At 40.9% G+C, this 22,049-nt stretch overlaps 1 protein-coding gene across 2 annotated transcripts in view; it reads left to right on the plus strand.

The window, feature by feature from the left end:
• GALNT7 (polypeptide N-acetylgalactosaminyltransferase 7) overlaps nucleotides 1–22,049 on the plus strand; it is a 233,290-nt gene that overhangs the window by 57,957 nt on the left and 153,284 nt on the right. For both annotated transcript variants that reach the window (XM_089684037.1, XM_089684036.1), the window contains exon 2: nucleotides 18,525–18,982. In XM_089684037.1, coding sequence (XP_089540163.1) covers nucleotides 18,525–18,982 — 458 coding nt within the window. The remainder of the gene's footprint in view (nucleotides 1–18,524; nucleotides 18,983–22,049) is intronic.

Here is a 22,049-nt window from a genome sequence, read left to right on the forward strand (position 1 = left end):
CGGAGGGACAAGCCTAGAGCTGACCATGAAGAGGGGGAGAAAGAGAGGAGACTGCATCGCTGCATGTCGGGTATCACGGCCACGGACCCCTTCTCTCTCCCCCCCTCCTCTCCCCCCCCTCTCTCTCTCTCCCTCCCCCTCCCTCCCTCCTCCCCCTCCTCTCCCCCCTCCCCCCTCTCTCTCCCTTCTCCCCACTCCTCTCTCTCCCTCCTCCCCCTCTCTCCCCCCTCTCTCCCCCCCTCCTCCCTCTATCTCCCCCTCCTCTCCCCCCTCTCTCTCTCCCCCCTCTCCCCCCCTCCTCTCTCTCTCCCCTCCTTATCTCTCCCCCCTTCTCTCTCTCTTTACATTGTACACAGATCTGACCCAGCAAGGTGTCCGGCATTTACCGTATATTTCGCTCCATAAGACACACTTGGGGGAAAATGTCTGTGCGTCTTATGGAGCGGCCGGCCCAGTATTCCCGCCGCCGTTGTATGTTCGCAGTCTCTGGTCATCTCCTGTACTGTGTCCTCATTTGTTCATAGTTTTTTTTTTAAACTATGGTCCGGCCCTCCAACGGTCTGAGGGACAGTGAACTGGCCCCCTGTTTAAAAAGTTTGAGGACCCCTGGTCTAGCCTTCTCCACCCCCCCAAGCAGTCACATTAGCTTCCAGTGCTGTCTACCTATCCCATCCCTCAACCACTCATCCCTCAACCACTCATCCCAACCATCCCACCCCAACCTTCACCCCATCTCAACCATAGCCTGATCTCTCCACACCTTACAAACAGCTCCTTTTCCTCTTACCTTTCCAAGGCAATAGGAATCGCGAACTGGTATCTGCGAATACGTTAGGAAAAGTATCAATACTCGTACTCGGTGTTAAAAAATGGTATCAGTGAATCCCTAATATGATCTATAAAATAGTATTTTATCAAGCCAGTAGCTGGAAGTCCACATACCCAGGATGGCTGCTTCACCATCTTTCCCAGCAGCAGATAAAGCACTTTGAGTCACCAGGGAGAAAAGGACTACGCAAATATAAATGTGAAAAAAAAATTACAATTCTAAGCTTCTTTTGCAATTGCTGACTTTCCCTACCACTGATGAGAGAAAAAGCCTTTATTTACTTATTCCAAACTAGCTAACATATAGTGCTTTGGGTATTCGTTGTCAGGTAGTAAATGTTTATATGTAAAACAAAAAATGGAGCATTGCTTAAACATTTTTTTTTTAATTAAAAAATTAATTATAGTCCCAAAAACCTTTTATAGTTTTTTATTAGAAGGAAATACACATTTATACTAGGGAATGGTGTGGGAAACCCTGTTGGTCCTTTCAGCATATACTATAGAGTTTGTAAGGAACTTCTTGCTTAGTGGTGTAATAAGCCTTCCTCCATCAGATTTCTCCCTAGACACAACATATGTTGAATTGAATGTCTCAATACACATGAGCGCTTTGTGAAGCTGAAGAACTTGTTCATGTAATGTCAGCTTAGTGATGCCAGCTTACTTGGTGTGGGAAATCTTAAAACACAAATGCTGCTCACGTATGTCAGCCCCAAGGGCAGAGAAATCCATTCCTCCCAGCCTTTCCATACTTGGACAGAAAATATTTCCTATATATTCATCTTAAGGCCTTAACATATATACAAAAAGTGTGACCAAAAAATCTGAACACAATCCACGCCATAGTAGTTTATTTATTCCTGTTCATATTTATTCTAAAGATTAGCAACTTAATTTTGTCATTGGTTGAATTATTTTGAATTTTTTCCTAATTGCATTTAATATTTACTTTTAGTAAAGAAGCACAAATATTGTTTATAAAACTGATTTTTCTATTTCACTAAAGGATTTAAATCTGACGGATTATATTAGGCTTCACGTACATAATAAGAAATTATTCTGTCCCTCAGACCATGCCATTTATCGGAAGCTTGACTATTTTATTCATTGTAGTAGTGTTTTTTTTTCTTTTTCTAAAACATTTTTCTGCTGTCAAGAAGCCAGCTGCCCGAGGTGAGCACTGTATGAGAATGTAGATCCAGAACAATACTGTGTCCTTTGCACTGGTGATTTTCTGCTGTATGCTGACAAACTGTGTCTCGGAAATCTGTGTGGCCACATCAAGGTTTCCGCAGATGCTATATGAAGACGTTTAGTGTTCTGACATCTTTTACTCCTGCTAAGCTCAGTGCTTTACAGATTTGATCCTAGTATTGACCTATTTTATTTATTTTTTAGACTGAAGAAGTTCAATTTCCTTGACTGTTAGACTGTTAGAAAGTAAAATAGGTTTCTTTTGAGCTTTAGTGTAAAAGTATAGATACGTTTGTTCTACCAATGACAGAGAAACAAAAGATGACATTATTACTATTATTGTTACTTGTTTGAAGCATTCTAATTTTATCTAATATTTTGTTCGATTAAAACCCTATCTATATTAAAAAAAATCTGACACCAATTGTTGCTATTAAAGATCAAGAAATATAGGAAGCTGAAATTTTTTACAATCTAGAAAATCTCTTAAAATGTATCTTGGCCCTACCAATTCTGCCTCCTAAACCACCCTATTGGCTATTTAATGTGATGGCTGTGTTCAGTGACCAATAGTGAGGATTGGGAAGAGGGGGAGGCAGGACCAAGCTTGCCTTTTTAGATTTGTAAAGAACTTCAGCTGCCTACATTTCTAGATCTACTGACTCTTTTGACGTGTGGTTATTGCAGAATTTCAACTTCTTCTGTAATATATCACCTGCTCAGTTTTAAAGTGATAAAGGCTTGCCTAAAAAAAAAAAAAAAAAGTCATATTTACCTGCTTTGTGTAATGGTTTTGCACATAGCAGCCCCAATCCTCCTCTTGGTTCCCTGTGGTGCTCCTGGCCCCTCCCTCCTGCTAGGTGCCCATTCATACACAGAGCCGTGGTTCATCCCCATCCCCTCTCTCTCCGGATTCACTCACTGGCTGTGACTGACAGCAGCGGGAGCCAATTGCATGCCAATTGAATGCATGAAGGTAAAATACCTTCTGCCTTTACAACCATTTTATGTGTCAAAAGTTTACTTTAAAAGAGAATGTTTGCCTCTTTGCTATCAATAGCCACTACTAGGTTAAAGCTCAACTCTGGGCTCTGGCTCCTACCCACCAATCAACTCCCCTTCTAGGCCCTTTGAGCGGGATGGAAAGTTTATTTTTATGCCTTTTAAAATAGGTTTTCCAGATGTCTCCAGGCTGGTCACATGACGTATTGGGCTCCTCTTCCTTTTTGGATCTTCTTTGTGTGTTGGGCACTCCTCAATGATCCATTGAGTGATGTTCACCTGATGTCAGCACCGTTTTGTACATCATTACACTGTAATGGCAAATTACCGTAGTGACTATGACCCCCCAAACTCGCAATATGTCCTCTTGCCTGGGAACGTAGTGGTGCACTGTGGAATTCAGGGGGGATGGATGGGATATGTTCCCCCATATCCAAAAGTATGGATCCTTTTATAGGACTCCCACACTGAATCAGGTGGTGAGGAAGCAGTAGTAATGCAGGCACAATATGCAAAGAACACCATTTAGCTTTTTTGTTCTTCAATATCTAAGTTGCATTATAATCACAAGCTCTTTGAATTTAACCGTTTTAGCCATTTATATTTACCTGCAAGCTCATCTCTGAAATAAATCCATATTCAACATCAAATTGAACTTCTGGTACAAGAAAGTTGACAATGTACATTTAAACCTTCTTGTCAGGTTTAAAGAGTTCCTAGAATCTTCCTGTTGAACTAAAGGTCAGATTACCTAATTAGTTGTCAGCTTGACATACTCCTATATATGTATTATTTGTTGCCTGAAAGCATCCCTCTCATTTGTCAATGGCTCTGTCCTTATCTGTTCTGCGACTGACATCAACCTCCTTTCCTCAACATGACAGTTGCTGTAAATTCTGGTTAGGCAGATCCCTATCCTGATGGTTTTATGCTCTGGAGTAATGCCTTTACCACCCTAATGGCAGCACTGAGTTAAAGGATGTACAATGCAGGATTAATCAAATTCTTTAGCAAGCCTGTCCAGAATCAGTTTATATATAGCCCCACATTTGTCCTGCCCCTGCTCAACCCAAGCCTCATTAATCTTCCTCACTTTCCATACTTTCAACTGAAGTCTTGGAAAGCATGAGGTCCACAGTAGGGCACACTATGCTCTAAACAACTGAAATACTCAGTAAGAGCTCATCCATTAGAGTTTTGCAATTTGGATCAAAATGATGTCATCACTATGAACTGTAATTTACAACAATACTGTTTGTTTGCTGGATCTGAGTTGCTTTATGTCCTGCGAGCTAAATGGTTTCTGATAACCTCTTACAGTAGGAATGCCCTACGATCAATATCTTGTGGAGGTTCTTGATTTCTTATGCTGCATTTATAGCACATGTAATCTTATTGTATGATGTGTTTTATGAGTATTGCCATGTCTATAGAAGGTAGGTTTTGCTGGATGGTGCATATGTAGCCAGTCAGTTTGTTGGGGGAAGGTGGTGGCCATGTCAAATTTCAACAGCCCAGGCGTTCTCAACAGCCCAGGCGTAGTAGGCAGTCTCCACAAACATCTGAAATGAAAAGGTCATCCCCTGGGGCAGCCCAGAGTCACAAAATATGCTACAAATATTTAAATAAAATTATTTAAAAAAAAGTTGTTAAAAATCTTTCAAAGATTTCAAGGTGTCAGATCGACAGATTTTTGTTCCAGACAATATATTGTGGCCTCTTGTTTCCTTAGCATGAAGCTACCACCCTCAAAGTGCATCTTCTGGTATTCCAAGCCATACATCTATCTTTCTGCTTAGGATGAGAATGAAAATTGCTGCTGAATTGCCTTCCAGACCCCCAAGGGGGAAACTCCAATACAAATAAAACAACACGTCTGTTCATTTCGGTCAAATTTTATACCACATGTTAATCAATAATTCTTCACTCTGTAACACTGTTGTGTGAATACAGATAATCTGACAACTGCACATACAATAAAGTAATTGCTTTGGAATTCAACATTACCATCTTTATTTTTTCAGTTGATTAGCTTTGATCCTGAACGATAGAGGGAACAGCAGTGTCTCAGAGTGAAGTCATGTCCTTCATTAGCTAGACAATGCAAAAATAAAATCTTTGTTTAATTAATATTAACACCTCTGATAAGCAAGATGCTTTAAAAACTCATTTGTGTTAACTCTGCGTCCTGTTCTTTAAATATTTATCATTTCAGAATTTTTAACATGTGCTTTAATTTCCCTTTAGTTTAATTAAGACTGTCTTCCATGCACTTGCAGATCTTAGATAGCATCATGTTCTGAATCTTTAGGCCCTCCTCCTGCTCGCTGCAGTTGGTCTTGATTATTGTCTGCAATAAAATGTTTTCAGTTAAACCTATAAATAGAACAGTGCAGGTGGAAAAAAGATGTATGGAAGCTTTTTGCTCACACCGGAGCTCATAAAATTGTCCTGGGCAGCCTTCTTAAAGCTTAAACTGCAAAGTGGTTTGCATTTGAAGGCTCTGACCGGTTATTTTTATGTTCTCAAACCTCCTCGTGTACTTTGGGTTCTCTGCTTTTCTTCTCTAATCCTTTTCAAAGTAATGTACTTTCCAGAATGTGAAAAGAACAGAAAATAATAAACATTTTGTATAAAAGTTGTTTTTCTTTGAAGTTTTTGGAACAGGGGTTTTTGAGCTCAGGTGGCCCTCTTTTTAATTTAGTGAATTTTATATATCAACACTGGCTTCTTAAAGAAAAAGTAAAGTTGTATTTAACATGTAAACTAAAGTGTACAGGAGTGCAAATCACCTGGAACCTTGCTCTCACAGTTTATGGAAACCCAGTTACTAAGGCCTCCTGCACACAGACAGCCGGGGATGAGGTCAGTAAGTACAGGCAGCTGAGCCACAGTTTTACCAACCCTTATTTGTCAAACTCCGCTATTGAAGTTAATGGGACTGAGCCCAAACCGCAAGTCAGTTGGAGCGCCAGGATCACATTTTGAACACATGACAGCAGCTGTCATGGCGAACCAGGAACACAGAGAAACTAGGAAGTTGCTCAAGCAACACAGACTACACTGAGCATGTCTAAATATTGGGAGTCAGACTGGGAGATAGGCCAGAAAGTAATAGAAGAGAAAGGGATATAAATCCACAGTAGAGCAGACGACGTCCATAGGTAACCGCCAGCCAGCAACACATGTGAACAGGTCTAGTAGAACCACTGCAGCAAGGAGTTAGGATTTTCACAAACAGGAAGCTGCAGGCTAGACCATGACACTACCCTTTATTGTGGATAGGTACAGGTGAAACTCGAAAAATTAGAATATCGTGCAAAAGTTCATTTATTTCAGTAATGCAACTTAAAAGGTAAAATTAATATGAGCTAGACTCATTACATGCAAAGCAAGATAGTTCAGGCCGTGATTTGTCATAATCGTGATGATTATGGCTTACAGCTCATGAAAACCCCAAAACCACAATCTCCGAAAATGAGAATATTACATGCAATCAATAAAACAAGGATTGTACATAGAACAATATCGGACCTCTGAAAAGTATAAGCATGCATATGTACTCAGTACTTGGTTTGGGCCCCTTTTGCAGCAATTACTGCCTCAATGCGGCCTGGCATGGAAGCTATCAGCCTGTGGCACTGTTGAGGTGTTATGGAAGACCAGGATGCTTCGATAGCGGCCTTCAGCTCTTATGCATTGTTCGGTCTCATGTCTCTCATCTTTCTCTTGGCAATGCCCCATAGATTCTGTATGGGGTTCAGGTCAGGCGAGTTTGCTGGCCAATCAAGCACAGTAACCCCACGGTCATGGAACCAGGTTTTGGTGCCTTTGGCAGTGTGGGCAGGTGCCAAGTCCTGCTGGAAAATGAAGTCCGCATCCCCATAAAGCTCGTCTGTGGAAGGAAGCATGAAGTGCTCCAAAATCTCCTGGTAGACGGCTGCGTTGACCCTGGACTTAATAAAGCACAGTGGACCAACACCAGCAGATGACTTGGCTCCCCAAATCAACACAGACTGTGGAAACTTCACAATTGGACTTCAAGCATCTTGCAGTGTGTGCCTCTCCATTCTTCCTCCATACTCTGGGTCCTTGGTTTCCAAATGAGATGCAAAGGTTGCTCTCATCAGAAAAGAGGACTTTGGACCACTGAGCAACAGACCAGGTCTGTTTTTCTTTAGCCCAGGTAAGACGCTTCTGACGTTTGTTGTTCAGGAGCGGCTTGACAAGAGAAATATGACATTTGAAGCCCATGTCCAGGATCCATCTGTGTGTGTTGGCTCTTGATGCACTGACTCCAGCCTCAGTCCACTCCTTGTGAAAGTCCCCAACACTTTTGAATGGCCTCTTCCTGACAATCCTCTCCAGGCTGCGGTCATCCCTGCTGCTTGTGCACCTTTTTCTTCCACACTTTTCCCTTCCACATAACTTTCTATTAATGTGCTTAGATTCCTTTAGATTGTAAGCTCCACGAGCAGGGCCCTCCTATTCCTTCTGTACTGAAATGTATTGTAATTGTACTGTCTCCCTTATATTGTAAAGTGCTGCGCAAACTGTTGGCGCTATATAAATCCTGTATAATTATAATAATAATAGATACAGCACTTTGGGAACATCCAACTTCTTTTGCAATTACCTTTTGAGGCTTTCCCTCCTTATGGAGGATGTCAATGATGGTTTTCTGCACAACTGTCAAGTCAGCAGTCTTTCCCATGATTGTGATTCCTACTGAACCAGACTGAGAGACCATTTAACTAGCTGCCGACCGCAGATAGCCGAATGACGGCTGCACTGCGGCCGGCCAGTTCTGAGTGGACGTCATATGATGTCCTCCCAGAATGCGCTCTCCTGGGGCGCGCACCTGGCGATCTCCGTGATCGCTGTGTCCTACAGACACAGCTGATCACGTGATGTGGTAAAATGCCAATCACAGCGGCCTTTTACCACGTGATCAGCGGTGTCCAATGACACGCTGATCAGAGGGAAATGCAAGTGCCGGTTCTCGGCTGCACTTTCCTCACGCTGTCAGATCGTGAGGAAAGTACTGCCGAGAACCGGCAGTTGTCAGAGCGGGGATCGGCACTGATCATCAGGGCACTGATGATCAGTGCCCTGATGATCGGTGCCCAGCAGTGCCACCCGCAAGTTCCGCCCACCTGTGCCCAGCAGTGCGCCCACTAGCTCCACCCACCCGTGCCCAGCAGATCACCCACCTGTGCCCAGCAGTGCACCCATCTGTGCCACTCTGCAGTGCCACCTACCTGTGCCCACCCACCAGTGCTGCCCACCAGTGCCACCCACCAGTGCATCCCAGCAGTGCTGCCAGTCAGTGCCCAGGGGTTGTGCCAGTCAGTGCCGCCAGTCAGTGCCCAGCAGTGATGCCAGTCAGTGCCGTCTATCAGTACCCATAATCAGTGTCACCTATCAGTGCTGCCTATCAGTGCTGCATATTAGTGCCGCCTATCCGTGACACCTCATTAGTGCTGTCTATCAGTGCCGCCTATCCGTGCCACCTCATTAGTACTGCCTATCAGTGCCCTTTAGTGCTGCCTATCAGTGCCCATCAGTGCCGCCTATCAGTGCCCATCAGTGCTGCCTCACCAACGCACATCAGTGAAGGAGAAAAAATACCTGTTTGAAAAATTTTATAAAAGAAACAAAGAAACTTTTTTTTTTTTCAAATTTTTTGCACTTTTTTTATTTATAGCGCAAAAAGTAAAGCGCCCAGTGGCGATTAAATACCACCAAAAGAAAGCTCTATTTGTGAGAAAAAAATTATCAAAATTTCATATGGGTACAATGTTGCATGACCGCGCAATTGTCAATCAAAGTGCGGCAGCGCTGAAAGCTGAAAATTGGCCTGGTAAATAAGGGGGTATAAGTGCCTGGTAGGCAAGTGGTTAAAGGCTCAGGAACCCTTTGCAGGTGTTATGGCTTAATTAGCTGCTTAGAGTGGGACACTTTGAGACTAGAATATTGCACCTTTTCACAATATTTTAATTTTCTGAGATTGTGGATTTGGGGTTTTCATGAGCTGTAAGCCATAATCATCACAATTATGACAAATCACAGCTTGAATTATCTTACTTTGCATGTAATGAGTCTATCTCATATATTAGTTTCACCTTTTAAGTTGCATTACTGAAATAAATGAACTTTTGCACGATATTCTAATTTTTTGAGTTTCACCTGTATATAGTACAATATTAGCTGTCCACCAGTCATGGGGAGCTTCTCCTGTTAGAACAGACTGATAAAAAAGATCTGTTAATGGTTCAACAACTATACCTCCAAGTTCTCATAGAACTCTGGGGTGAATATCATCAGGGCCCATTGTTTTATTAAGCTTTAACCGAGCCAGGTCCTCTGCTACCTCTGCTTTAATTGCTTCAATGGTTTGCAACATCCAGATCTCCCTCAACATAAGTATTGTGCCTAGTTTTAATTTTAGTGATCACAAGGCAACACTGCTCCTCATGCTGTAATTGTTCTACGAATCAATATAAATTCCAAGGTTGACTCCCAAATAGCATTGAAGTGGATATTAATATCCAACGATGGTCTATTGTATAGCAAGGAACTCCAGATTAAAAGAACATCACCACAGATAGATATTATGACATCGTTAGGTTCCACTGGATGTTAACTGTGGAATACACACTCGCTATGGGAGCCGAAAAACCATTTTTATAACCAGTTAAAACCCTATCCTTTGTCCCCTCCAGAGGTTGCTAGGAGTTCCTTGGGCAATGAGATATTTTTGCTTCTCAGATAAGCAACCCCTGACACCAGTTATTTTTTTAGAGGGGAATTCTTCCCAATAACCACAAATATACAGAACACTTTCCCCTATGACCATCATACCAATGTACAGTGAGATGTAGACATGGTAGTTATTATCAGGGGTTCCCTGAAACCAGAATGTTATTTCAAAGGTTCATTGTTTACAATGTTGAAGAAGGCCAGTGTAAAATATATATATATATCGCTGACACCTAAAAAGATATTCAAGCACTGTTATTTGGTGTTGCATAGTGTCTTCTAGGATTGCCTCTGTATACCAGAAGTCCACCAATGTATTTTAAGGAGAACACTAAGCTCCATTTAGCCACTATAGCCATCATATATTGTATACCTCAAACTTTATGCATATTTCTGCACCACAGGTTAAACTTTCCGGGTCTTATTTCAGCAGTTGAAGTACCAGTATGTGAATTCAATTGGCATATAATGTAACTGCTTGGTGAGTATCCAATAATAAAGTCACAGCTCAGACAACATGTTCCCTAATGCACGGCTCACGGCCACATGGTATCATTGTTGAGTGTCCATAAATTGCACCAGAATTTTTACATCCACATTCATACTCATACCCTCCATTGATACGGTAATATGGCCAGTTGTAGGCATAGACAATGCCATATTCCACCTTAACTCATTCTCAATATCCCCCTTGGAGGGTCACGATGGTTGTGTGCAGGTATCTAGGTGGTTTCACCAGCTACGCCTCAATTTATCAGCGGTCAAACCTCTAAGTCCGATGATTTTCCTCTTATGAGGTCCCAGGCAAATGGCAACTTACCCATTGTTTCATGTGGCGGCTGCATTATTTTCTTTTCTTTTTACAGGCTTTTTATCTGTTTTCCTCTGGTGATCCTGCAACTAACACACTTGCTGGCCTAAAGTGGCAACGCTAACTGTACTATAGCAGTTAGGTGCTGTAATTTGTAAATATGTGTAACAGTTTAAGTGGTTTGGACATTTTTGTTCAGGTTTTTTTGTTTGATTCAAATTTTGAAAGTGTGTTTCCTGCTACTTGTGCTGACTTGTTATATGCACTCTAACGAGAAAAGAATTGATGCCTCAAAGTCATTACCCCCTAAGCCCTGGTTTACACTGCTGCAACTTTCAAAATATAAAGTCAAAACACATTTATTTCAAATGCAGCTGTTCCAATCAATGCGACTCAAGTTGCAGTGACTTCAAAAAAGGTCCCTACACTACTTTGATGTAATGTTGCATGAAAGTCAGACTGGAAATCGCACAACAATGTGGTCGCAGCAGTGTTGAACAAGGTCTTAATATAGCTGCCACCATTTTTTTTCTCCCAATAAACTTGCTACAGTGTCACTGCACTGTGTTGTGTCATTTGTTTTGAATTTGGGATACTAAAGTGTCATAGACAGGACTCTCTCATCTAATATTAATCAAGGCTGTTGGGAGTCAAGTGCTTTTTAATAAGCATATTCTGGTTTCAGTGAGCAAAAGGTACTCATCAGAGACCTTCTACTATCTAGAAATAATTGCACTTTGTTCAACTCCTCTTTAAGGTGCTCAGATCAATTGCTTTGTGCTTAACTATACTCAAGTTGTTCAAACATTTCCTCATGACTGCACAGTTGGGTGTGTTTAAATGAATACTTAAGAGCTTGGTATCACAATTCCACAAAGAGGCCTGTCGATCAAACACACTCTGTGCAAGGGTCATTGTCTGAGTTATTAACCATTCCATGATACTACAATTCCCCGAAGGCCTAGCTTATGTGTGATGCTAAGCTGTTGTTATAAAGGTGCCTGTATGATACTTACCCTAAGGATATTGATCAATGCTCCTTAAACCTTCAATACCTTTTATATTCCTTCTTCTATCATTAATACAATTTACATTTTAAAGAAGCACAAATTACCATTTTCCAAGTGTACTTAGAATGTTTCCGTGCAGAGTATGATGTATTATTACAGAAGGCTACTTTAGTTGTACTATGTTTTATCTTTGATGTGTGCAGTACAATTAAGCAAGACAGAATTTTGTAGGTAAAAGTACTTGATATATTGGACACTGATGGATTAAGGCAGATTGGGGACCTAGGCAATGTAGTAGCATTACCCCCCTATCCCTTTGGTTGATACTGACCAGGATTGCAATAGGCACAATAGACATCTAGGGGTTGATTTACTAAAACTAGAGAGTTCAAAATCTAGTGCAGCTGTGCATGGTAGCCAATCAGCTTCTAACTTAAGCTTGTTCAATGAAGCTTTGAAAATAAAATCTGGAAACTGATTGGTTTCTATGCAGAGCTGCACCAGATTTTGCACTCTCCTGTTTTAGTAAATCAACCCCCAGCTGCCTACAGTTATATCCTCCTTTGTGAAGCAAGTGTAGACTCACCTAAACAGTTGTGCCATTTCCCTAGACATCCAGCAGGCTCTAGGCTCCTGCCTGGATGGTCTTGTGGATGAGTGATTCTGGTTGGGCTTTTTGTTGTTCACACCATCAAAATATCCTACAAATATTTTACATCCACTATATAGTCCATAAATGTGATTCTAGGTGTTTCTCCATTGAAGGAGAAATCCCCACAGAATAGAGAATCATATATAGTTTCCACTCCAACAGGTCACATTTTTCCTATAGTTTCCAACTGTGTGATCATTTCTACCAAATACAGAATAGTGTTGCCTTATACTAAGTCTAAAGCAGTTTTCCTTGTATTTCCTATTGCACTGATAGTTACCATTGGTTGGTAACTCAGACATGGAACTCTTGAAGCAAATATTGGTCTTCTAAGATAGGTGGTGCCTGTTTATTGTTACTACACCATGAGCCACATGTAGCCCTTGGCTACCCATATTATTGTCATCCTTTTTGCTGAACTACCGGTATATCATTCCTGGCAGTATCTCCTGCATTTCATACAGCTCATGTTCATAAACACATGTATTCTATTTTCATAATATATTCATATTTTGGGGGCTTTTTGGCAATACAAGCAGCACGACTTTATAGTGTCACTAAGTCCTCCAGCTCAAAATAACTTTGAATCCTTTAAGATATTATAAATATGCCCTCTGTATTTTTATCAGCATATGATGTTTTAAATACCTTAATTTTAGCAGAATGATTCTGTTCATAATGCTTTTCCCACCAAAGTGCTTTTTCTGAACATCTGTTTTAGAGGTATAGTGACATGCACTGTTCTTACACTATAACTCCGATGATTAAATCCGCCTGCATACTCCAATGTGCATGTGTGACCATTAGCATTTATTCCACTGGAAGAGATCCATAGAGAGCAGAACAGGGCCACGAAGAAACATGGTTGCTCTTTTCCTTGTCCTGCTGTGATGAATGAATGGGGGGATTGCAGAGCTTATACATGCCAGTGCTGGATGCATCCACACGTAAGAATGTAGTACATGTCGGTAACGTGCTGAGGATGATGGCGACATCCCACCTACAGTGGGACCTCGTAAAGCCAGTGTAGCTCCCCTTTATAATGGAAGTTTCTTCAACAGAGTTTTAAAATAATTTTTCAGAACGCTGACATTGCTGTTACATGTTGTGTTGATGACTGCGTATGAAGGTGTGAAATATGATATATAGTGCCAAGTGTAACTGCCACATCCTATTTGTGTGTTAAATGCCCAGGTGGTCACCGAAAAAGAGATATCCATACAAATCCGAACTAGGTTTAGAGGCACTCATGGGGGGGGTGGCTTGCGGGGTCTTGCAGCAGAGATAAGACAAAGTAACATAATTATATTTACTTTAATGCACTTTATACTTTATATCCTATAGACTACTAGACTATGGGTTAAACTACATGGTAAGATTGGAAGGTGTTCAGATATAATGCTTCAGTTGTTCTTGTTTACTCATGGCTCTCTGCATTAGGTTTTAAGCTGAGTTCACACTATAGTGATGTAAATGCACTGTGTTTTTAGTTTTAGTTTTAATCCCAAATGCTCATTTTGCTGCTCGTTAATGCGCCCAAAAGCCTAACAAATCTTGTATTATATTGCAGTGACTTGCAGCAGAATGGAATGTGGTTAAACACGCATTACAGATGCATGTTAAAATGCAAAGCTTTGACACCTCTATTATGTGAATCCAGCCATAAAGGAAACCTACTGAGAGAAATACAAGAGCTGCCAATGCCAACCTCCTGTTTAGAAAGCAAAGTGTCTGTCTGTCCCTGCCTTCAATACTTTTTAAGTCATTGACTATGGATGAGCTTGGGCTTGGTTTGAACCTGGTAGTTAGCTGTCTTTGCTGGGCGAACGAGCTTTGAGCTGGAGGTTCAGTTCCCCACAACCTCACATATACAAAGTGGCAAGGATGCTTGTGACACCATGGTCATGTGACCATATTAAGTCAATGATGTCACAAACATCCCGGACCACAGCTCGTTGGTCCTGCAATGACAGCTAATTTCGGACCAAACCCAAGCTCATCACTATATGACCCAGAACAAGCAGGCAAATCAGAAACATCAGAGGGAAGTCAGACATTTTTTTTTTTGCCTACTTGTTTGAGATCTGTGCCTCAGAAAGTATTTAGAGGTCAGCATTGGCTGCCTCCATACTCTCGCGGTACTGGTTTCCTTTAAGTGCAATCTCCTTACAGTATGATTCAATATTTGTCTTGAGCGTGGATTTTGAGCTGCCAGTAATTTACATACAGCATGTATCATAGGAGATAAGCAAGTCTGTAGGACATACGTCTGAACCTACTGAATTTAATAGGAAGTGTAATAATATAATTTGGATTTGTAGTGGGCACAGCAGTTGGGTGCAAAGGAGAATTCTGGTGCTGAGATCTCACCTTTTAGAATCTGCGAGAGATGTAATATGCCAGCAACCATGTAAAACTGAAATGTTTGTTTTTTAATGGCGCTGGCCTTTAAAAAAAAAAAATGTTTCTAGTGTGATTGTGTAGCTGGTTGAGCTATGATCTTAGGGCATTCTTTTAATTTTTCAAAAAATAATTTGAGCAGCAAAATAACATAAATGTCTGGTTCTGTGGAGGCTTTTCACAAAGTTATGTAGAGCTTTGGTGACGTGTCAACCCTGAGGCCAACCAGAAAGACAACTCTGGCCTTTTCAGTACATTTACTATCATTTTCAATGCTTCCTTTTAAAATAACAGGCATTACAGCACACCTTCTTTGCAATATACTTGACCTTTCTGCATTGTCTAATGTAAATGTGCTGTGAATGCCATCTGCTGCCTGATGCTAAACATAGAACAAAATATCAGAATCACACTCTCAACGTTTGTCTAGAAACTGTTTAGGATTTTGCTTTACTAGCTTCTCAAATACATCAGAGCATGAATGATCATTTCTACCACCCGCCGGTGACTGATCACTAGTTTGTGAGAAGTACTCATGCCGCTTTATATGCTGTGAGAATGTAGAATAGATGTAGGAATATGTGTACCAGCACAATTGTCTACAACTGTTGTGTGTTCATGCAAGCTTTGTCATTTGTTGCAAGAGCTATCATTTTGTCAGGAGGGTCAATCATTAATTGATCAGCCACTGAGAAAACTGCTGATGTCATTATTTGAGGTCACCACCATTGAAAGGAAACCTATTCATATGAAAAAGGGTATACCAGTAGGTATTATTCATAAAACTGAAAAAGCACTTAAGGTGTCCTAAAGTGGTCTCTCAAGCAATATTACATCTTGCACATCTTAAGTGTTTTTGCAGCTTGATGAATCAGGAGGTCTATGTCCTGGAGTATACTTCAGTACTTACAGTTCCTGTACAAATTCCAGGTATGAGGATCATTCATACCATACATAATCGCTTTACTACTTGTAGTACCAACCAACAAAGAACACCCGTTTTTTTTTTCTTTACTAGCACCCATATATCAAAGTTTTAAATCCCAAGAAAGACAAAAACGTTAAAATATAAATAATCCAATGATATTCTGTATAGCTCACGACCATGACCTTGTGCTCCATTTTTAAGTGATTCTTTAAACCCTATAACAGTCGTGTTGCTGATGAATTGATAAATGCATGTGCCTTGCAAAAAGTTTTGGATTTTAAATTTGTGAAAATTTTGAAAAAAAAAACCTGCCTATTTACACTTATTTTTAAAGTGAATCTGTTGGCACACTTGCCCTCCAGTGGATTTATCCTCCTTCCTGACCAGGCCATTTTTTGCACTCCGCTGCTGCATTACTTTAACTGACAATTGTGCAGTCATGCAGCGTTGTAAATAAATTAAATTGATGTCCTTTTTTCCCCATAAATAGAGCTTTCTTTGGGTGGTATTTGATCACTTGTGCGTTTTTTTTATTTTTTGTGCTATAAACAAAAAAAGACCGACAATTTTGAAAAAAAAAATTTTTTTTACTTTTTGCTGTAAACAAATCAAGTAAAAAAATTTTAAATAAAATGTCTTCATAAATTTAGGCCAAAATGTATTCTGCTACATGTCTTTGTTAAAAAAAAAAATCTCAATACGTGTAAATTAATTGGTTTACGTGAAAGTTATAGCATCTACAAATGGCAGTATATATACTGGAATTTTTTTTTTCCTACTAGTAATGGCGGTGATCAGTGACTTATTGTGGGACTGCGGTGGGCATTCTGACACTGGGGGGGTACTGACTAACTGCCGAGACACTAATACAGTGATCAGTGCTAATAAAAAGCACTGACACTGTACTAATGACACTGAGCAGGAAGGGGTTAACATCTGGGGCGATCAAAGGGTTAACAGTGTGCTGTGTTTCACATAGTGTGTTTTACATAGTGTGCTCTGTGTGTTTTACTATTCAGACAAGCTGCTTTGTATTGTTCTGCTGTGCAGAGCAATACAACGCAGCCTGTTCGTGCTGACAGGCCTCTCCCATCAGCTCCGCCGACGATCACCGAGTCCCGGCCAAGAATCGGTGGCCAGGACCCAATGATTGACATGCTGAACAGCCAATAGCGGCATGGGTAGGGAGCGCAAACACGCGCACCCTACCCGGAAATGCAAAATCACATGTATATACGTGATTTTGCGTATCCCTGCTGCCCTGAAGCAGTACTCCTGCTATAGGGCAGTCGGGAAGCGGTTAAACTATAATTCTCACTGACCTTTGTAGCTACAGGCATTGTGGAGCAATTTGTCTTCAAAGTTCCCAATATAAGCCTTTCAAGTCGTCAAGTGTTTACATTAGGGATCGGAAGATCCCTGCTGAAAAAGGGGGGATATAGTAAGCTGCTGAGAGAACAATTTAATCAACTACAGTGCATCTGCAGTGAGTTTTAAGTATGAATTGCTCCATGCGGCCACAATGGTCCGTGATTTCATTTTACAGCTCATGTACTGCTTATTGGGAGTATTTAAATATTTGAATGCTCATTGCATAATTACACATTTTATTTTAATGTAATCAAAAAACCCTGCCTGATGGCTTACAGCCTAAACTGGTAGAAGGCACCTTCTCATCCAACACCACCAGAAACTCCTCTAGGCCAGTTATGTAAATATCAACTTGATGAAAGTAGTTAATTTGTATGCAACGTGATGTATATTAATAGTCTGCTTGCGTTGGGTCATAGAGTTGGGTTAGAAGCAAATCTGGCTGATTTTCACTATATGGAAGTAGAGACATTTCTGGACAGCCCTGGTTTCATTGGGGGGACAGAATTTGGGTGAAATAGTTGTTGATGACAGCTCATTCTAACATTGTTAAATTTAGTCACTTTGTGAAGCACAGAGATTTGCTTTAGGCATGGTTGATGATCACAGTTCCCTGATCTAAAGAGGACTACTAGAGGGAGAATTTATTTATCTTTTTATGAATTCAGTAATCAAAATTTGGAACATAAAGTAAAAATGTGAAGTCACATAAAAAATGGCTTTCAGTTACAAATATTACTGTGCGTTAGCCTAATTTACACTAATTTGTGCACGGCAAGGCACACACGGTAAAACCCATGTTTAAGGGTTCAATCACATGAGTGCACAGCGCCATACACCCATTCATTCAGAGGACCATGATTATCCCCTGGGAGGCACAGGCTGTCCACTTGCATGGATCTTCACTGATATTTACACATCTCTGTGTGCACATCCAGGAGAGACTGATACACAACTCTGTACACACTGTCTGCTTTAAGAGCCACACAACATTTCCACACAGATTTACTCATAAGGATAAATGTGAAGTTCTGTGCAGCCACCAGACTGTCATTGATTTTAATAGGCGGGCTGCATGGACCACTCATGCCTCCCAGGCCGCTATATTCAGCCCTCTGCACTGGTAAATGGAGCTGTGCGCTTCTGTGATTGAATTAGCCCTTAAATTGCATTAACATAACACACACAGTGGCACATAATATATGTGCATTGCGATACACATATACAGTGTGTTTTTTCATACATTGGATTCTATTTAGAGTGAATAGGCTGCCTTAATGCAGCACACACAAATACATGCATAGGTGTGTATTGGCCCTTATCATTTAAGACATTGCCACTTTTGTTGGACAAATTAGAGTGCACATAAATGTGGAATGAAATCTAAAAAGGTGTAATCAATAGAATGTATGTTAATTATTATCATTGCATGTATTAACTTCAGATTACTATATACTTAAAACTTATTTTTTTAAAAAACCCTTAGCAGTTCCATAATCATGTGTGATATGGTATGTGAGCTATTGCTAATAGGAGCTCAATTTGCTTTTTGCCCATTTACAGGAAGAAAATGCCAACCTCCCTCAGCCTGGTAAACAAGAAAAAAATATTGACTCTAAGCATGAGTTTCAGCCTGTGGTACCATGGCCCCGTGTCGAGGGTGTGGAGGTAGATCTCGATTCTATCAGAAGAAAGAATAAAGTTCCAAATGATCATTATCGCATGGAAGGGAAGCCAAACAACCAGCAGAATGTGCCACAACGACAGTTTGTCACTTTTAAACCACAGACTCATGTGTACCTTGAACCCAATGTTCGTCCTGGGGTCTTGGGGAATTTTGAACCCAAAGAACCAGAACCCCAGGGTGTGGTTAGTGGCCCTGGTGAAGGAGGAAAGCCATTCGTACTTGGCAATGAGTATAAGGAGTCTGTTCAAGCCAGCATTAAGGAATTTGGATTTAACATGGTTGCAAGTGACATGATCTCACTAGACAGAACAATCAATGACTTACGACACGAAGAGTAAGTAAAAACATTTTCATTCTAAAATACTGGTAAGATTTAAAAAAAAAATAGTTCTTTATGTATAATCTTTTAATTTGTACAAAGTTTTCTAAGCCTTCTGATTTTGCTCCAGAATAAGTAACTTGTTTTAATTAATGTTTGCAGGCTTAAATTGTAAATGAACATTCTCCAGGCCTCTTCCAATAAAAAAAAAGCCCTATGCAGTTAGTCCTAGGTTCTACGTAGTCATCTTTACTACAACCCAGCACCTTTTTTGTGCACAAAAGTCAGCACTACCCAACCTGCATGGTTCTGGTGTTGAGGTTACTTGCTAACCCTAGGTTCACACCTAAGCGTTTTTCACACCGTTTTGCAGAAACACAGTACAGTCCATTTTAACATAATTTCCTATAGGACATGTCCACATCTCTGCGTTTTCACCTGGTGCGTTTTTTGGAACGGGTCAGGGACTTTTTTGAACACAAAAAGTTGTGTTTTTGGTTCTATAGACTTCAATGGAAATGCTGCAGAACAGCGTGTAGTGCGTTTTTGCTGCGTTTTTTATGTGTTTTGGGTTTTAAATCTGCCTAGCAACAAGAAAAATGTTTAAAAATGGAAAAAAAAAACGCAAAAAGCATCAAAATCACAGGTGCAAAAACACAATGCACAAATGGCTGAAACACAACCTGTATAGGTGTGAACCTAGCCTTAGTCGTCCACCTCTTCTGATTATTGGCAGGTGTCTATGTGATTGAAGACAAGGAGATGGACTCTAGGACTGTCCTCATCTCCATACATGTGGACACTTTTAGCCAGGGAAGACTGCTTTTGGAAAAAGTGATCATCAGGCCAGCCCATGCAATCCATCCTGCACTGGTTGTCTTTTATGCACACAAAAGGTAATGTAGATGTACAGAGCACAGAACCAAAATGTTACATTGATCACCAAAGTGTATCTTTAGTCATTTTTTATTTTTTAGGGGTTTTTTTTAGTTTTGCATAGAGTGGGCAATACTTTGAACTCGTGTAAGTGTTGTTTTGTGTTCACTTCAGAGAATATCCTTTTACTTTCTGAGTTGTCACTAGAACAGGTAGTGAAAGAAGTGTATCATCTTGTTAGTAAGATGGGGAAGCCTAGATCCTCAGGTTTGTATTGCTGGTATAAACAAATTAGAACAGAGAATAGCTCTGGGATCTTATGGATACCCTATTGCCAACAGAAAAATTACCTAGGGTTGGCAGCTGTTCTGTGTCCAAAGATAATCATCTGCTTGCTTTGTAACTGAGAAAGTCTAGGATTTAGGTGTCACATTGGCTGTTGATCATCCCGATCAGGGGCGGACTGACCATTTGGAAACTCGGGCACTGCCCGAGGGCTCGGGGTCAGTAGGGGGCCCCATGAGATGCCCCTGGTACGTTTTTCATAGGCTTTTTTGAGTTTGGGCAAGGACAAGTCCGCCCCTGATCCCGATATAAATTTATTCCAAAATTGGATAAAATATTTTATCAGAGAACCAGTGTGTTTCACGGACCAAAACATGCTCCCTTTATCAGGGCTTAAAAAATGGCTTGAAGTTTGCTCAAGGCTCTGTTCACACCATTCAGGTACCATGGTGCATATGTGTAATTTTCCATGCATCATGTTTAAGGCAGCCCATTCATTTCAATGGGCTACCCTATGCATAAGAAACACAATAGAAGTCCCTAACCCTTCTTAAAAATCACACAACACTGCATGCGTTTGCCAGATGCATGGGGTGGTATTAAGAATTCATGGCACCACCGCATGTGTATGCTAAAGGGCTGCATGCTTTTGTGCATTGCAGGAAAATTCCCAAATTTGTATACATTCCTGCAATGCACAAGGGAGAATGTGTAGCTTAAATCAGCTGCTGAAAAGTGCAGTGATTTTAGAAATCGTGGTAAATTGATGGCAACGATAGATGTAAACTTCTTAGTTTTCACGCTTAATAAGTAATATACGTAATATATGTGTTGAAGACAGCCCTAAAGGTTAGAAATCAAAGCCATTGCCTGCAGCTTTGCTAGAGCAGATTGTTTTATGATGAAGAACTTCTTCCATTATACATTACAGCACAGAAGTTTCCTATTATTGAAGACTAACATGCTGTGTGTTTGTTATGGAAGCACTTTGCCCTGAGCACCCTCTTGCCTCACCTTCACTTAACGCTGTACTTTCACAGATGCTACAGAAAGACTTTATTTGTTTGTCATGTTCTCAAATACTAAAGTCGCTTCAAAAGAGATGTTCAAAGTGAACACAAGTGACTTAATCAGCTAGGACGCATGCAGAGTACTGGTACTAGGAAAATAGCTGCAGCCAGGGTGAAGTAAATTCTCTGCTAGTCGTCCAGAAACAAATGCGTATTGCTATAAAGGAAGGAACACAAAAGACGCAGTATGGGAGATTTCATGCCATAAACATGATGTTTTAGACATTGTGAATTAGGCATTGAATCTTCTATTCTGGATAGGTAGTCAAGCTAAGCACTTGGCCTCCCTCTACTTCTCAAATCATGTGTTTTCAGCCTCTGATATGAATGGCGCTGCCAAATTTTGAAACCACTATATTTGCCTGTCCTAAATGTTGTTGAAAACTAGGGTAAAACTATATGGAAACAGGCATGACTGCTTTCCCCTCTTATTCAGAAGTTGTGCAATCATTTGACATTCAGTAGCCTAAGCCAGTGGACTGGCATGATGTTTATAAAGATTCCTCCATCCACACAGGCACGGTGGATGGGGGAATCCCCCCCCCCAGACATTGTATTCTGACAGCGGTACCCACCCGTCAGAATACACTGCACCCTCCACTGTCAGAATACACGGCACCCACTGCTGTCAGAATGCGCGGCACCCACTGCTGTCAGAATACACGGCACCCACCGCTGTCAGAATACGCGGCACCCACCGCTGTCAGAATACGCGGCACCCACCGCTGTCAGAATACACTGCACCCTCCACTGTCAGAATACGCGGCACCCACTGCTGTCAGAATACACTGCACCCTCCACTGTCAGAATATGCGGCACCCACCGCTGTCAGAATACACGGCACCCACCGC

This window comes from Staurois parvus, unplaced genomic scaffold (assembly GCF_062004578.1).
Source record: "Staurois parvus isolate SC_StPar_1 unplaced genomic scaffold, SC_StPar_1.0 ptg000334l, whole genome shotgun sequence".
NCBI classification, from domain to species: Eukaryota; Metazoa; Chordata; class Amphibia; order Anura; family Ranidae; genus Staurois; species Staurois parvus.